General features: G+C 39.1%; 1 protein-coding gene across 1 annotated transcript; it reads right to left on the bottom strand.

Annotated features, from left to right (window-relative positions):
* Positions 1-1,505: 1,505 nt before the first annotated feature.
* LOC122548173 (somatostatin-1A-like) lies at positions 1,506-14,976 on the bottom strand. Its single transcript, XM_043686723.2, has 2 exons — positions 14,816-14,976; positions 1,506-2,144 (listed from the first exon to the last, which is right to left on the bottom strand). Exons 1-2 carry the CDS (start codon positions 14,936-14,938, stop codon positions 1,947-1,949), a joined length of 321 nt encoding a protein of 106 aa, XP_043542658.1. The 5' UTR covers positions 14,939-14,976; the 3' UTR covers positions 1,506-1,946.
* Between the last annotated feature and the right edge of the window lie 642 nt (positions 14,977-15,618).

The following is a 15,618-nucleotide window of genomic DNA, read 5'->3' as shown; positions in this document are numbered from 1 at the left end:
GAGGATAGTGGGTTAGTATAGGTTAGGTGGGCTTGGATCGGCGCAACATCGAGGGCCAAAGGGCCTGTACTGCGCTGTATTCTTCTATGTTCTATGTTCTAATTCATTAGTTAGATCTGTATATGGTTTTATTGTTTTGAATGTGAGTTTTTGGTTTTGTGTGAAACTAGGTGAATGACAGAAGGAGATGGGATAATTACTGGGGATATCCAGAAATAATGCACAGTAATCAAGGTTTGTTGGGAAGAGTTGGGAATGTGAAATTCAAAACACAAACAGATCAGCCATGATGTTATTTAACAGTGCAGGTGGCTCAACAGTCGAATGATGCCTTTCTGTTCGTATTTCATATGTTTGTAAGTTAGTACCTGACAAGTTGAGGACAGGTGAATCTTTAGATCTTTGAAGTTCAAACTGTTATAATGCAGCAGCCAGTTGTGACAAGACAAGACCACACAAACAGCAAATGCCTAGTGTAATTGCTTTTAGATATGGTTTTCAAGAATATGACAAACATAGAGTCATAGAGTCATAGAGCACAGCAACAGACCCTTTGATCCAACTTGACCATGCTGACTAGGTATCCCAAACTTAAGCCGTCCCATTTGCCAATATTTGGCCCATGTCGCTCTCAGCTCTTCCCATTCACGAACCCATCCAGATGCCTTTTAAATTTTTTAATTGTACTCACCTTTACTATTTTCTCTGACAACTAATTTCATGCATGCACCGCCCTCTGTGGGAAAAAATTGCTCCTTGGGTCTCTTTTACATCTTTCCCATCTCACCTTAATCTTATGCCCTCTAGTTTTGGATTCCCCTCCCCTTGGATAATGACCTTGGCATTTCAACTTATCTATGAATGTCATGATCTTACAAACCTCTATAAGGTCACCCCTCAGCTTCCAATGCTCCAGGAAAAAGAATCCCAGCCTATCCAGCCTCTTCTTATTACTTAAATTCTCCAGTCCGAGCAACATCCTTGTAAATTTTCTCTGTACTCTTTCTAGTTTAGCAACATCCTTCCTAGCAATGAGACTAGAATTGAATGCAGTATTCCAAGGCAGCCTCACTAATGTCTTGTAAAGCTGCAAAATGATATTCTGATTCCTATACTCATTTCTCTGGCCAATGTAGTCAAATATGCCAAACACATTCTTAATCCCCATGTCTACATGTGATGTCCCTTTCAAGGAGCTATGAACCTGCACCCATGGTCCCTGTGTTCAACAACATTCCTCAGGCTCTACCATTAATTCTCTTGTCATCTTCAACTGGTGCTGTGACATTTCCATGCTACCCGAACAGACAGACTGTCAGAAAGATTACACCCATGACAATGCAATATCCCCTCAGTATTGTGTGGAATTGTCATCTTAGTCTGCCTATAACTAAATTCTCGGTAAGACCTCAATCTCTGGATTCTCAAGATGATAAATTTCACCAGGTTGTTAGAAATATATGAAAGCATGTAAATTAGACAGAAACTGTAGCATGATCTTCAAATTTGAAATGATTTTTATTGCATCATGCTTAAAGAGTTACTCAATTACTTTCAGTACAGTTGTACAAAAAGTACAAAAAGTAAAGGATGTGCTGAATTAATAGATGAAAGTAAAGCTTCAGTTGTATTGCAGATTAATTGCAACTATTGTCGGATTACAATGGTATCAATGGGATGAGCCCATTGGAATACACAGTAGTACAAAGAAGTATAGTGTGAAAAATTCTGTACTTTACAGTGGAGTACAGTGGTCTACAGTGTGTAGCAATGTGGTACAAAGGGATACAATGTGATACAGTGTTTATAATGTTGTATAGTGCAGCATAGTAGTGTGCAGTGGGATGGAGTCACTGCGGTATAGTGCGGTTAAGAGCAGTGTGGCAGGGTATAGGTAAGTGAGATAGAGTGGAGAGGACTCAGTGCATACAATGGAGTACAATGTGTTAGCATAAAGCATAGCTCTTCCAGAAGAAATTCTTGCAGTTTTTCCGCATTCTTGTTCCCTGTTGACGATGTTGGAATTTCATTGGAATCTCGTTATCTGGTGGAATCTCAACTTTAGAATCATCCACTTCCACAACATCCTTGTCTGCATCCGCTACCACATGTAAAAGCTGGATCATTGTGTCCTTCAGAAGGTCCTACAAGGAAACAAGTAAAGTTTGTCAGAAATTGAAATGTGAAAATTCGTCTTTACTGAATTACTGGCATTACTGGCAAGGTCAGCATTTGTTACATGTCCCTAATTGCCCAAAAGCTTTTTTTTCACTGGAGCGTGGAAGATTGAGGAGTGAGGGATATAGATAAGGTGAATGGCAGATGCTTTTTCCTTAGGGTGGGGGATTTCAAGACTAGGGAACATATTTTAAAGGTGAAAGGAGAAAAATTTTCTCTGTGTGTGGAATGAACTTCGAGAGGAAGTGCTGAATGCGGATACAGTTACAATGTTTAAAAGGCATTTCGATAAGTACATGAATAAGAAATCTTTGGAGGGATATAGTCCAAATGCACTAATTTAGCTTGGAAACATGGACTGGCCAGGCTGAAGGGCCTGTTTCCGTGCTGTATGACTCTCTGAGTTGATTGGCTTGCTAGGCAACTGTTAACACTTAACTATTAAAGAGGGTATAAATACACATGACAGGTTTTAGTTTCAAAGTCATCATTACAGGGACTTTCTTCAAATATTTAATTTGTTCATTGAATTTAAATGCTTTCTACTGCCACGTTGAGATTTTAACCATGTCCCCAGATCATTAGATTGGACCTCTAGTTCATAAGTTCAGTGACATTACCAAAGTACTAGTACATCTCCTTATGTTGGCATGCCTTCACTATACCTGAATGAATATCCTGGTACTCTCTCCCAAACAGTGCTGTTGGTGTATCTACCACCCAAGGATTGCAGTGGTTCAAGAGGTAGCTCACCCCCACCATCTCAGCAGCAATTTTTAAAGTTTTTCCTTCATGGGACATGGGTGATACTGGCTCGGTAAGCATTTATAGCCCATTCCTAATTCCCCTAGAGAAGGATCACAACTTTTGCCTTTACCATGGAACCTAACATCCTATGAGCAATAGTTTTAAAAGTGTCAATAATTTTTAAACAATGCAATCTTTTAGTGCAGTGAGTTATGATTATCTAGAGTAGGCTATCCAGAAGGGTATGGAAGGAGATTAAACTAGAACATTTTAAGTGATTTGGATGAATATTTTAAAAGGACACATTTGCAGGTCTATGCCAGAAAAGCAGGGGTGTCAGGTTAATTGGCCAATTCTTTCAGAGAGCTAGTGCAAGCATTATGTGCTAAATTTCCACAGAAATAGAGGATTGACTCAAAAACATCACAACTACTGCTGGTCAATAATCATTTCAACACTGATGACTGTAATTCATGCACACTGAACCTAGTCCTGTGTCTAAGGGCTGGGATTATTACAAAGCTTCTCTAAATAGTCGCGGTGAGCTGCACGGTGAGATCCCACAGTGACTCTTCATTTGATCCCATGTCAGAGGGTGGAGCAGATGCAGGGAATTAACTAAAGCTTAGAGCATCCTGATCTCTCATTAAACTGTCATGGCTAATCTTCTTTATTAGCAGATGTTACAATACACTTTTATACATCCAACAGATGATAAATTGAGAGATTGAAAAATCTACTATAACACACCCAAGATTCTTTGTAACTAAATTGATCATATCTTAATGAATATAGGAATCTAGGAACAGAAGGAGGGCATACAGCTCATTCAATATTATCAAAACTGACTGAACACTTCAATTCCTTTTACTCATCCCATCTCTATGACTCTGCACACCATTCCTGATCAGAAATCTATTAATCTCTACCTTAAACATACTCAAAGCCATTTGTGGTAGAGAATTCAAAATGCTCACAACATTCTAAGTAAAAAAAATCTTCTCAGCTCAGGCCTAGATTGCATCCCGCTTATTTTTAAACTGTGTCGGTTGGTTCTGGACTCCCCAACTAGGGGAAACATCATACCTTGTCTAGTCCTTCAAGTTTTTTTGTAGGTGTCAATGAGATCATCTTTCATTCTTTGAAACTCATGAATACAGTCCCCGTTTGCCTAACCTGTTATCCCAGGAACAAGTCAGCTGAACATTTGCTGCATTCCCTCTATGGCAGTGGTGACCAAAGGTTTTAAATGCAAAATCATTTTATGAATTTAAGTGCAAGCCTGGATCTATCCTCAGAAAGTACAGAATAAACAGTTTATTTTTAGTGCCACAAAAATCTAAAACTAAGTTATAGAAGTTTTTATTTTATCCTCTATTCAGTGTGTCTCAGTGTGATACCTGTGACTGCACATTATCTGCCAATGCCTAGAAGACCATTGTACATAGCCCATCAAATAGGTATGTGATGTGGGTGCAATACTTAGAGGACTTAATTATCTTCAGTTGGGATTAATGCTATCTCACAGAGGTCATAGAATTGTTATGAAAATGTGGGTGTACTGTGCCTTTGAGGGAATTAAAAGCAACAGAACTACCTGACAGAACCAAGTGTTCTGAAAAATAAATCATGTAACATTTGGTCAAACAATTCGATTAGCTGGTTGCCTGGAAACAACAAAACAGATTTGAATTAGCCCTATCAGTTTAAAGTATACCCCGAAAAATGCCAAACTCCAATCCAGTTTGAATTTAATATATTGATAATCTTAAAAGCCAATGACACAATCCGATGCTTTGTGTATATATGACCAGGAAAATTGAACAGTTGAGATGAGAACTACCAAGCCACCAGCATGTAAAAACACTGCCCGAAAAATAGCTCTCTTAAAGGTACCTTTAACGATCAGTAACCTGTGAAGCAGAATCTCCAAGAAGAAGGAAAGAAGACTGAAATACAGAGAAGAACCGATAGCTGCCCGGTTTTGAGATGAGAGGCTTTGTTTTGTAAATTATAATCGGGACATTTGTTGGGCTAGTATCATAGAAGGGAAGGTAAAAGATAGGTTAGCGGAAGGAGTTGTACATAGTTGTTAGTTAATTATTCTCTTTTATACTTTAAGAAAGAAAGTTATTAATTTTTATTTTAGCTAGTTCTTGGCTTATAGAATTTTCATAGGTTACTGCACAGGATAAATCTTTTTTGTGTTGCTGGTTTTAAATTAAGCAGGACAGTTTACCCCGTGTCATAACAGAATCCATACAATGTGGAAGCAGGCCATTCTGGCCACTGAGTCCACACTACCAGTCTGAAGAGCATCCCACCAAGATCCTATGTCCCTGCATGTTTTTCATATGGCTAGTCCACCTAGCCTGCGTATTATTGGACTATGGGATGAAACCAGAGCACCAGGAGGAAACCCATGCAGACATAATGAGAATGTGCAAACCACAGTTAATCACCCGAGGGTGGAATCAAACATGGGTTCCTGTCTCTGTGAGATAGCAATTCTAACCACTGACCCACCATGCCGGAGTCAAAATAAACTTTCACTTTAAAAGCACTAGATGATTGGACTGATTATTTTCACTGCTTATGAGTCCCCAAAAATAGTTTTTCCTTAATCTTACTTTCAGCTCATTATCATTTTGTATTGTAATTCTATCCATTTTAACTCCACTGCATTATAAATCAACACCTGATGGAACAGCTAGCCAACACACCAATCTCAACTTGAAGGAATGGATTTGAGAAATACATGACAATTTGTTCCATCATATTTCATTCCAGACTCACGATGTTTTGCAGCATTTTATTTTTAATTGGGAGGACCACAGACCTAGTTTCAGTTTAAATGCATTCACAGCACTGATCACATGTTGCTAAGTCGCTGTCCTTTCCCTGCAGTTCACAGTTCAGCTTGCTCAGTTTTGACCTTTTGTCTGTAAGGAACCTGAAGTGAGCAATATCTGTCAGCTCACTGCACATTTCATTCCTTAAGTTAAGAAAAGTGGCAATTTCAAGCATCAGATCAAAAAAAAAATTGTTGCAGGAATTAATTACCTCACTTCAACATGAAGGAATAGTTCACAATAGAGAACATCAAATTAACTGAGTAACAACTAAGGCCACACAATATAAGAACACAATTCTTATTTGTTCTTATTTCACGCCACTCAGCCCATCAAGTCTGCTCTGACATTCAACGATATCATGGCTGATCTGATAATCCTCAACTGCCCTTTCCTGCCTTTTTATTATAGGACTTGATTCCTTTAAAGATTAAAATCCCTATCTCTCAGCCTTGAAAATATCTAATAACCCAGCCTCAACTCCTATATGTGGTAAAGAATTCCACAGGCTTGTAATCTTCTGAGATAAGAATTTCCTCCTCATGTCTGTCCTGAATGTAAACCCCTTATTCTGAGGTTATGTCCTCAGGTCAGAGATTCTCCCATATGGGGAAAGAGCCTTTCTGCATCCATCCTGGCAAGTCCCCAAAGAATCATGCAAGTTTAAGCGAGGTCACCTCTCATTCTTCTATATTCTAATGAGTATAGACCCAATCTACTCAACCTTTCCTCACAAGGACTTAAAACAAGCTGTGTTGAATGGTTCTTGCTTGAATTGAGTTTACAATCTTAACAACAACTGTCATTGTTGGAGAAAAGTTCATAACGTTACTCGCTACTGCTTGCTGGTGGGTTATCCAGTAACAATTGAGGAAAGAAGGGAAATTGGGATCAATTATGCAAACTGAAAGAAAGTTCATATTTGTACCAAGCACAGTTGATGCACCATCAGTTGTGACAGAAATTATTTTCTTAACTGGAATTTTTTTCTCAAGCATGAACTTGAGAATTTAATGTGGTTATCATCATCTCTTGGGGAAGAAGGGTGAAAAGATGCTCTTTATTTGTTGTGCCATTAATCATCTTGCACACAAAAAGAATTAGCTGGGCTGTGTCAATCATATCAGTGGTTTCATTGAACTGCAGTGAGAAGCATTCACAGTCCTTCAGGTCCTGTTGAGGTTGCTGAAAAATGTCTTTGGTCAAAGACTCTTCTTGCTATTGCAGAAACACCAAGTAACACGCACTGCGTTGCAAGTATTATTAATTCATTTTCATCAAATCTTTGAATAAAGAGGCAATAGACGCAGTCATTGCTTCTTCAACTACTTCACCATCTGTGAAATATGTTTGTTTCTTTTTAGAGGCTCCAGGTTCATCACTCATCATTATTACTTCACCTTGTAGTTGTGCAGTCACTCTGTCACTGATCACACTGCAGGTTGAGCTCAGAATCCACATTTTTGGAATATCCAAAAGGTTGCTAGCACTTTACAAAGTTGGAGCCATGCAAGGAGATTATAGGATTGCAATTTGTTTTGGGTAGCCCCGAGCAGCTTACATTGGATAATGGATGTGGGGCACAATAGCATTTTCCATAATATTTCTTCACCCTGCACAAACCTATTAGATAAGCAGGTGAAGGAAAAATGTTGCAGTTCTATAGAGAATAGAGAAACGTGACTAGCTGAGCTGTTCTTGCTGAAGTCTACGTGGACACAATAGGTTCAATAACCTTTCATGTTTCTAGCACTGTAAAACACTGGTTTCATACATCAGTCCTACTGTATTTCTTATTCTTTTGTTTTCATTATCATAAGAAAACGTATCTTGTAAAGGTAGTCTACCTGGGCTGAACTAAGAAAAAATGCAATAAGTTGGCAAAGCCTACTAAGAGCAAACATTCTTGTCCAGCCAGATAGCTTCTAGAAGCAGCAGTCATGCAGCAAGGGAAGGTGGTTGATGAGATAGACTGCCAGAGTCAATGCAATGAACTAGTCAATTGTGATCTACATGTTGGAGATCATGGTTCTATGCAATAATGTATTTACTGGCAAAAGGTGAGCAAAATTGCAAATAATACTCCTGGTGCAGCTTTATCAAGCTCTTGAATAATTGAAACAAGATTTCACTACTCCTGTACTCAAATCCTCTTGCAATAGAGGCTAACATTCCATTAGCCTCCCAATTACTTGCCACGCCTGCATGTTAGCCTTCGGTAACTTATTGACAAGCACATCTATGCCTGTCTGTGCATCAGTACATTCCACATCTGTGCATCCTGTCAGGGTTCAAACCTCACATTTTTTCCACATTATATTCTATCTGCATGCACTTACCCAATCACTAAGCCAGTCCAAAACCTCCTGAAGCTGTTTTATAGCTTCCTCAAAACACACATTCTTTTAGATGTCATGTGATGTACAGTAAACCTGCCTGGTGCAAATGGCCTTCCACGTTACCACAATGATTCTATGCCTCTCTGATACATTGTAAACAGGTGAAATATGAGTCATAAACCTCAGAGATCAGTTGCTGAAAAGGTTGTTCACAGAGAACAGAGAGCAGATTTTTAAATTAATGCTTTCAGTGGTGTTGAATGTAAAAGATGGGCTATAATTTGCACACACATTGCAGGGCATACACTGTGCAGAGTGCGCATGTTGCAGGGTGCACACATAGCAGAATAAAAAATGTAAAAATGAAAGGTGCACAGAACCAACTTAATACAGCACAACACTTGCTTTGGGTAAAGGAGGAAAATATTCATGAACTCATTTATTGGGTTACTTCAGTGCAGTGAATAGAGTATTCTAAATTGTTAGAAGTACAAGTGAATCACTGTTTCAACTCAAAAAAGTGCTTTGATTCAGAGTATGACCAAAAAAATCAAATATTTGCTTTAATTGGTCCAGCAGTTGAGTGACTAAGAACAGCTTTGACATTTATTTCTTCAATTTATTTACCAAATACTTCAGTAAGTGGACAGAGCTGAATAAATGGCACTTGACATATGCGCAGAGTGAATGCTGACATTTCACTTTCCCAATGATCACTAGCTGCTCCAGATAGCACATATACAAGGTGATAACTCAATGGTCTCCGCTTCTTACTTTGTTGTACTGTAATTATTTCTTTTCAAATGGATGGAGCTCTACAGTGCCAGTCCTCCAGGAGTTGGGAATCGGGTATTGCTCTTCATCATAAATATGAATGCGTTTGTCAAGGTATACAAGGGTCACTGGGTAAGAAACACTGACTGTGCTTTCTGTCTATGGATGCTGCCAGTCCTGATGAATTTTTCCAGCAATTTCTCTTTTTCTTTCAGATTTCCAGTATCCGAGTTCTTTGTTTAATTTAAGGGTATTCAAGGCAGCATTTCAAAAGTGTATAGGTGACATAACATTCCAAAATGTAGCGAACACTAAGGAGAAGTTTGAACACATTGAGGAAATGCCCAGACGGATGACAGATAAGTGCACTTTAACAAGAAGAGGTGTGAAATAATTTGGCAGGACAGACAAGGAGGATAATATAAAACAAATTATACAATTTCAGCTGCACAAACTCCAGTGGATGTAGGTACATAAAAGTTGGGAGAAGGCAAGGCAATTTGAGATGGCTAAGAAGAAAACATAAAGTTTCCCTTTGCCTTATCAAAAGGGAAACAAGAGTATAAAACACTTTAAACTTTATAAAATATTAGTTAGGCCTCAGCTGGAGTATTGCATTATTCTTAGGAATGATGGTAAGTTTTTGGAGACAGGTTTACTTAAACACATCAAGGGACCAAGGACATCGTTGTGTGGAGGTACAAGAGAAATTGACATAATTTTTAAACACATTTAACAGGAGATCTATTTGTCCTTCCAGGGGGTCATGCGTTTTTGGAATTCTCTTCCTGAAAAGATGTTGGAAACAATGTGCTTGAATATTTTTAAAAGCAGTGATGGATAGATACATCATAGAATCCCTACAGTGCACAAGCAGGCCATTCAGCCCATCAAATTCACACTGACCCTCCAAAGACCATCTCACCCAGACCCACCCTCTACCCTACAACTCTTCACTTCCCATGGCCAATACACCTGGCCTGCTCATCGCTGGACAATATAGGCAATCTGACATGGCCTATCCACCTAATCTGTACATCTTTGGACTGTGGAAGGAAACCAATGCAGACACAGGGACAATGTGCACACTCCACACAGATAGCTGCCCAAGGAATTCATGGCACCAAGTCCACCAAGGCCCATGGTGACTTTTTTTATACAATCTTTCATTCTTCAGTTCACTAATGATGCAACTGATCTGCACAGCACCAGTGTAATGGAAGCATGTGGCAGGAGAGCTCAAAGTGATTTCTGCTATCACGGCTGCTAGGACTTTGCAACATTCATGTAGCCGGCATCATATTGAAACCCCAGCTGCACACCATTAAAGATGTTGCAGGTAAAACCTGCCCCCTGTCACTTCAGTCATTCACTATTACTCTGAAGGAAATGACCCATATAGGTAGGTTCAGTCATTGCTCCAGCAACAGGGACTGGGAGGTGTTGGTGGAAAGGGTGGTGGGGAGAAGAGCAGAGCAATATCCGATTGAGTGGCAAAGGAGGCCAAACCACTAATTACACCCAACCTGGATTGTGATAGCAGCCCAGCTCAGTTCTGTGTCCAGAGTTTCATGATCCTCTATGATCCACAAAGGTAAGTGCCATACCTTCCTGCTGTTAACTCCCACTCTCAGGGACATCACTCACCCTAACTCTGCCCCTGTGCACACATCTCACCTACAGTTCTCACTACTTTGAAACATCCTGACTACTCAGTGGTTCTCACCTGCTTCATTTTCTGAAACTGCCAACACTCCATGCCCTCTGCCCTTCCAACTCATTCACTGGAGACACCTGTCCTGTACCTGCATTGCTGCTAACTGTTCTTCCATCTACTTCCATTGGGCTCAATTCCCTCCCTTTGTCACAACATCAAGAATCTGACTTATTCCATTTTTAATTTATTTTCCCAACTTTCTCACCAATGTTCTGAAGTGGAGAGGAACATATATTGCTTTAAATTTGGTTTGTGTTTCAATACTGTCTAGATTAAGAAAGAAAGGTTTAGTTTAATTTTCATCTAGTTCTGGACGTGGTTAGAGTTGTCTAAAAATACATTTACATGCATTTATATGAGGTCTTTAAATAGTTTAATGTTTTTAAAAAAAGGTTGAAGACAGGAAACTAAATGTGCACTGTTGTCTAGCAACAAGGTATCCTATGACATATGGAAACAGACACAGAAACCAGTTATTTTAGATAGACAGAACCATTCTGAAGGTCAGTGAGTGTGTAAGTTTCTTTCCAAAGAGGTGGGTCATTTGGAGAGAAAAGACTTTTAATATTAGTAGTGCAGTTTATCAATTTCCAAAACAGTCAAGCAGGCATGATGTGGCTTGGAAGATAGAAAGAGAAAAGCTCCAGAAACAAAATTTAAGGTGTCAGAGAGAAATACAACCAACAAGGCTTTTGAATATCTGAGTTTAAGCATCATACACTACAAAGTAAGTGAGCTGTGTTAGCAATTTGTTTAAGGATCTCATGAAGGAACATTAACTGAAGAAGATGGTATCAAATAAACATAGATGATTGCTGAAAACAATAACAAGTTCAGCCATGCCTCATCAGCAAGAAACTTTAAAGTGGACCCTTAAAGGTGACCCTTCACAAGCTATTCCACATCATTACATTGTTGATAGTGCATCAGCAATGGCATTACCTTTTTCAGCAAAATGAACATGTTTCATGCGATGAAGTGCATTAGCAAACACCACCACAACAGCTTAAAATGTTTGATTTTTAATCTTCCCTTGAAGGACCAAATGATTGTCATAGAATCCCTACAATGTGAAAACAGGCCATTTGGCCCATCAAGTCCACACCAACCCTCCAAAGCACATCCCACCCAGCCCCTTACGCCATCCCCAAAACTCCAAATTTCCTATGGCTAATCCACCTAGCCTGCACATTTCTGGACACTACAAGTAATTTAGCACAGCCAATCCACCAAACCTGCACATCTTTGGACTGTGGAAGAAATCGAGAGTACCTGGAAGAAATCCACAGAATCATAGGGAGAATGTGCAAGCTCCACACAGACGGATGGATTCGAACCTGGGTCCCTGGCATTGTGAAGTAGCAGTGCTAACCGCTGAGATATTTGCCATAGACATTTGTTTAATGCTCATGATTGACATAAGCCTTCAAAGTTTAAGAAAAAGTGTATCAATGCTGCTCCTGCTGCTCCTTTAGCAAGGTTACGCTGTCTTTGGTGTTTTTTGTTCAGAGAGGTTATACAAGGCACAGGCTCCAAAAACTCTTGGAATGAAGGGTTTCAGGATCGGTTTGATAATACCTATCAGATACTGCCTCAGACAGAAGGCTTTCAAGTTAAAAAAAACGTGTTCAATGAAAGGGGAGTGGCCAGTTCTCCCAGCTTAGCTTTTCTTTGGTTTGGTTTGGTTTTAACCAGTAGTGTGAAAAAAGCTGCTGGACCCATAGAAGCAAGTCCCAGCTGGTACTCTCTATCTCTCACCTCTCTCCTGTAAGTGCCTGTATTTGATATTACCTTTTGTGCCAAGGGGTGTTTATGGGATTGTTGCAATTACTTGGAATAGCATCATTAAATTGGGATAATCTGTTGGGTTTTGGATAGGTCAAATCATTGTGTTCTCTTTTGTTTATGATTCATTTAGTAGTCTTGTAAATAAATTCTGTTTTGGTTAAAACTAAATGGTTTGGCCAGCTGTATCACTCCAGGAATATCCACGTTACATCTGCTTAAAACATCTTGCAAAGTTAGGGCCTGGGCTATTATCTTGAAATATTTTGAGGGGGGTCTGACCTGGTCCATAACAAGAGTAAAAATCTCAGAGTTTCTTTGTCGACTAAAAATATTTCTTTTGATGCTGATTCAATTTATTAGAAAAGCACTTTTCTGGCTTCTCTGTTATTGATTCATCTTCTTGCAATATGTCTGCACCTATCTCCAAGTCACTAAAATTGATATAATTGCAGTAGTAATCAGTGACCAACAAAAGGTCATTTGTTTGAATTGCTTCCAGGTCTCAGAAGCTGCTGGTACTCCTTTGACCATATTACCATTTCCTGTTTTTTGCAATACATCTAACAATGGGCCAGCTATCATGCTAAAATTGGACAAATGATTTTGATGGAAAACCCACATTCCCCAAAATCTCATGAGTTCCCATTTTAGTTGTAGGAATAGGGAATTCAATCAAAACTATCAAATTCTATCACTGTCATTGGTAACACTATATTGCATCCTGTGTAAGTTGTCCATGCTTTCATTAACCTACTCTTGGCAAGATGTATTGTTAAATTGGCTAACATAATTGTGCAAATAAGGTTGTCAATACTATTGTGTTCTTCCAAAGTCTTTTTGTAAGTTAAGGCATCATAATCCAAGTACAAACTTTTGCATGAATTCGGACTTGATTTATGGGTTTTGGAACATTGCTAGAGCATTTTCAAACCTAAAAGGTTAGATTAACATCGATATATATATCCATTTGGTGAAACAAAAGCTGATATCTCTTTTGTTTTCAGTTATTCTTGCCAATACTCTTTCAATAGAACAGACTTAGACAAGAATGGGGCACACCCAACTTTAAGTATGAGAGCACAGTCCTAATAACCCTGTCCAAGTACAGTATTTCAGTATTGGCAAATCCAGCAGTACGAGGCTCATTTTGTGAATTATGTACATCTGCTTCTACCTCATTCTCACTCTCTTATTCATCCTTCATTACCCCACATCTGACATGCTTGCACTTTCTTATCATTAACTCTATACTGATATTATTTTAATATGTTATTAAATGGCTTAACTGATTCTTTTTCTGTGAGTTGGAGAATCTACCAAGTAATTTACTTTTCTCATCCTCATAGTTACCTTGTATGGACCACTGAATATTATGTACAGGTAACAACGCTAACACTTCATCTTGTGTTTGAATTCTTCTGTTCTTAACATGCCTATATGCCTATTCTCTCATCTTTGTCAGTGACATTTTTAAATGTTCCTGTGCTACTGTGCATGCTGCTGTGAGTCTTTCCATAAACATGGATATATCGTCTAACATACAGCATTTATCTTTCTGTCCTAAAAAAACCCTTTATTGATTTCAATAGACCTCTTGTATTATGGCTATATGTTAATTCACATGGGCAAATCTTAATCATTCACGTGATGAATTTCAGACAGCAAACAAAAGAAAAATCCAGACCTTTATCCCAGTCTTGAGGATATTCATGACATGAATTATTCATTATCTTGAAGGTCTTTGTTATTCCTCTGGCTTTGCAGATGATATGCTATTGACTTCAAATGTTTTATAACCAACTGATGCATAATATCCTGAATACTTGGAAGTCTGAAGTTGGAAGCTTATTCCGACTATATTTCTACTGGTCGTCCAAAGTGAATGAAAGGATTGAGTTATGTTTTCCATTTTAGCTGTGTAAGGAAAAGCCAGGGAACTACAGATCAGTGAACCTTACATCAGTGGTGCGTAACCTATTGGCTAGGGTTTTGAGGGACAGGATTTACACACATTTGGAAATTCAAAAGCTGGTTAGGGACAGTCAACATGGCTTTGTTGAGTTTTTGAAGAAGTGACAACGAAGATTGATGAAAACTGAGTGCTAAACGTTGTCTGTATGGATTCAGTAAAGCTTTGACAAGGTTTCACATGGTAAACTTGTTAGTAACATTTGATGACGTGGAATCTGGGGAAGCTATCCAATTATATTCAAAAATGACTTGAAGGTAAGAGGCAGAGGGTGGTGGGTTGGGGGTTGCTTTTTGGACTGGGGGCCTGTGACTCATAGTGTACCCCAAGGATCAGTGCTGAGTCCATTGTTTTTTGTCATGTATACACCTGAGATGGATACAAACGGAAATATTTTGCAGAACTATCAGGAAAAGTTTAAGAATAGCACGACAGTTGGAATATTTCTTACCTGATCCATGGATGTCTCGAGGATTTCTCGATACCTGTCGGCTGTGGAAGCGGCGCCCCCATTCAGCACTGCCAAGGCGATGGAGAGCAGGGCGAGGGTGCAGTGAACTCGGTTGCACCACATCACTGCACAGAGCGAAGAAGCGCAGGTTGAAATGCCCGGTGTTTCAGCACTGGTGATGTGGACAGCTCCAGTCCATCGGGCTTTTTAAAACCGGGCTCTTACCGCGATCGTACGTCAGGAGGTGATGTCCCAGAAATTTTCCATTTATCTATAAATCATTTCTCTGTCTCATTAGCATCAATTACTTACAGTCATGGAAAATATTAACCTAATAACAGCAACTTCCGAACTTGCTTCTGTGGCACGGTTTTCCATAAAACCTCGAAAATTTGAAGGCAATTTGATATCTGGGACAAGTGTACCAAACAAATAACACTCTGGCCCAAATCGTGTTATGATAACAGTTGAGATATAACTGCATCGCTCTGGTTAGATACATGTTGTACCTAGTAAGTACTAGGGTAGTTTCTGATGCACTGCATATGTCTTACTATCTTACCAAAGGAAAGTTACAGTGGGCAAACCAGGAAACTTTGATATTGCTCTGTATATTGCTGAAAAAGAAACATGATGTCAAAGATTTTTAACATGTGCATTTAGATTTCTATGGTTCCATGTGCTACAAGGGTAGCCTTATTGGCAAGCTCATAAACAGGGTCTGAGCGCTTTGTTCACCGTGTAATCTTAATGCCAAAATTGGGCAAACAGAGCCATTCCGCGGGATAACAGCTCCACTAATC

The sequence above is a fragment of the Chiloscyllium plagiosum genome, unplaced genomic scaffold, assembly GCF_037043375.1.
Source record: "Chiloscyllium plagiosum isolate Xiang-an unplaced genomic scaffold, Cpla_swu_hap1 HiC_scaffold_13, whole genome shotgun sequence".
Taxonomy (NCBI): Eukaryota; Metazoa; Chordata; class Chondrichthyes; order Orectolobiformes; family Hemiscylliidae; genus Chiloscyllium; species Chiloscyllium plagiosum.
The sequence above is the reverse complement of the archived record's forward strand: the minus strand, read 5'-3'. Positions and strand labels throughout refer to the sequence as shown.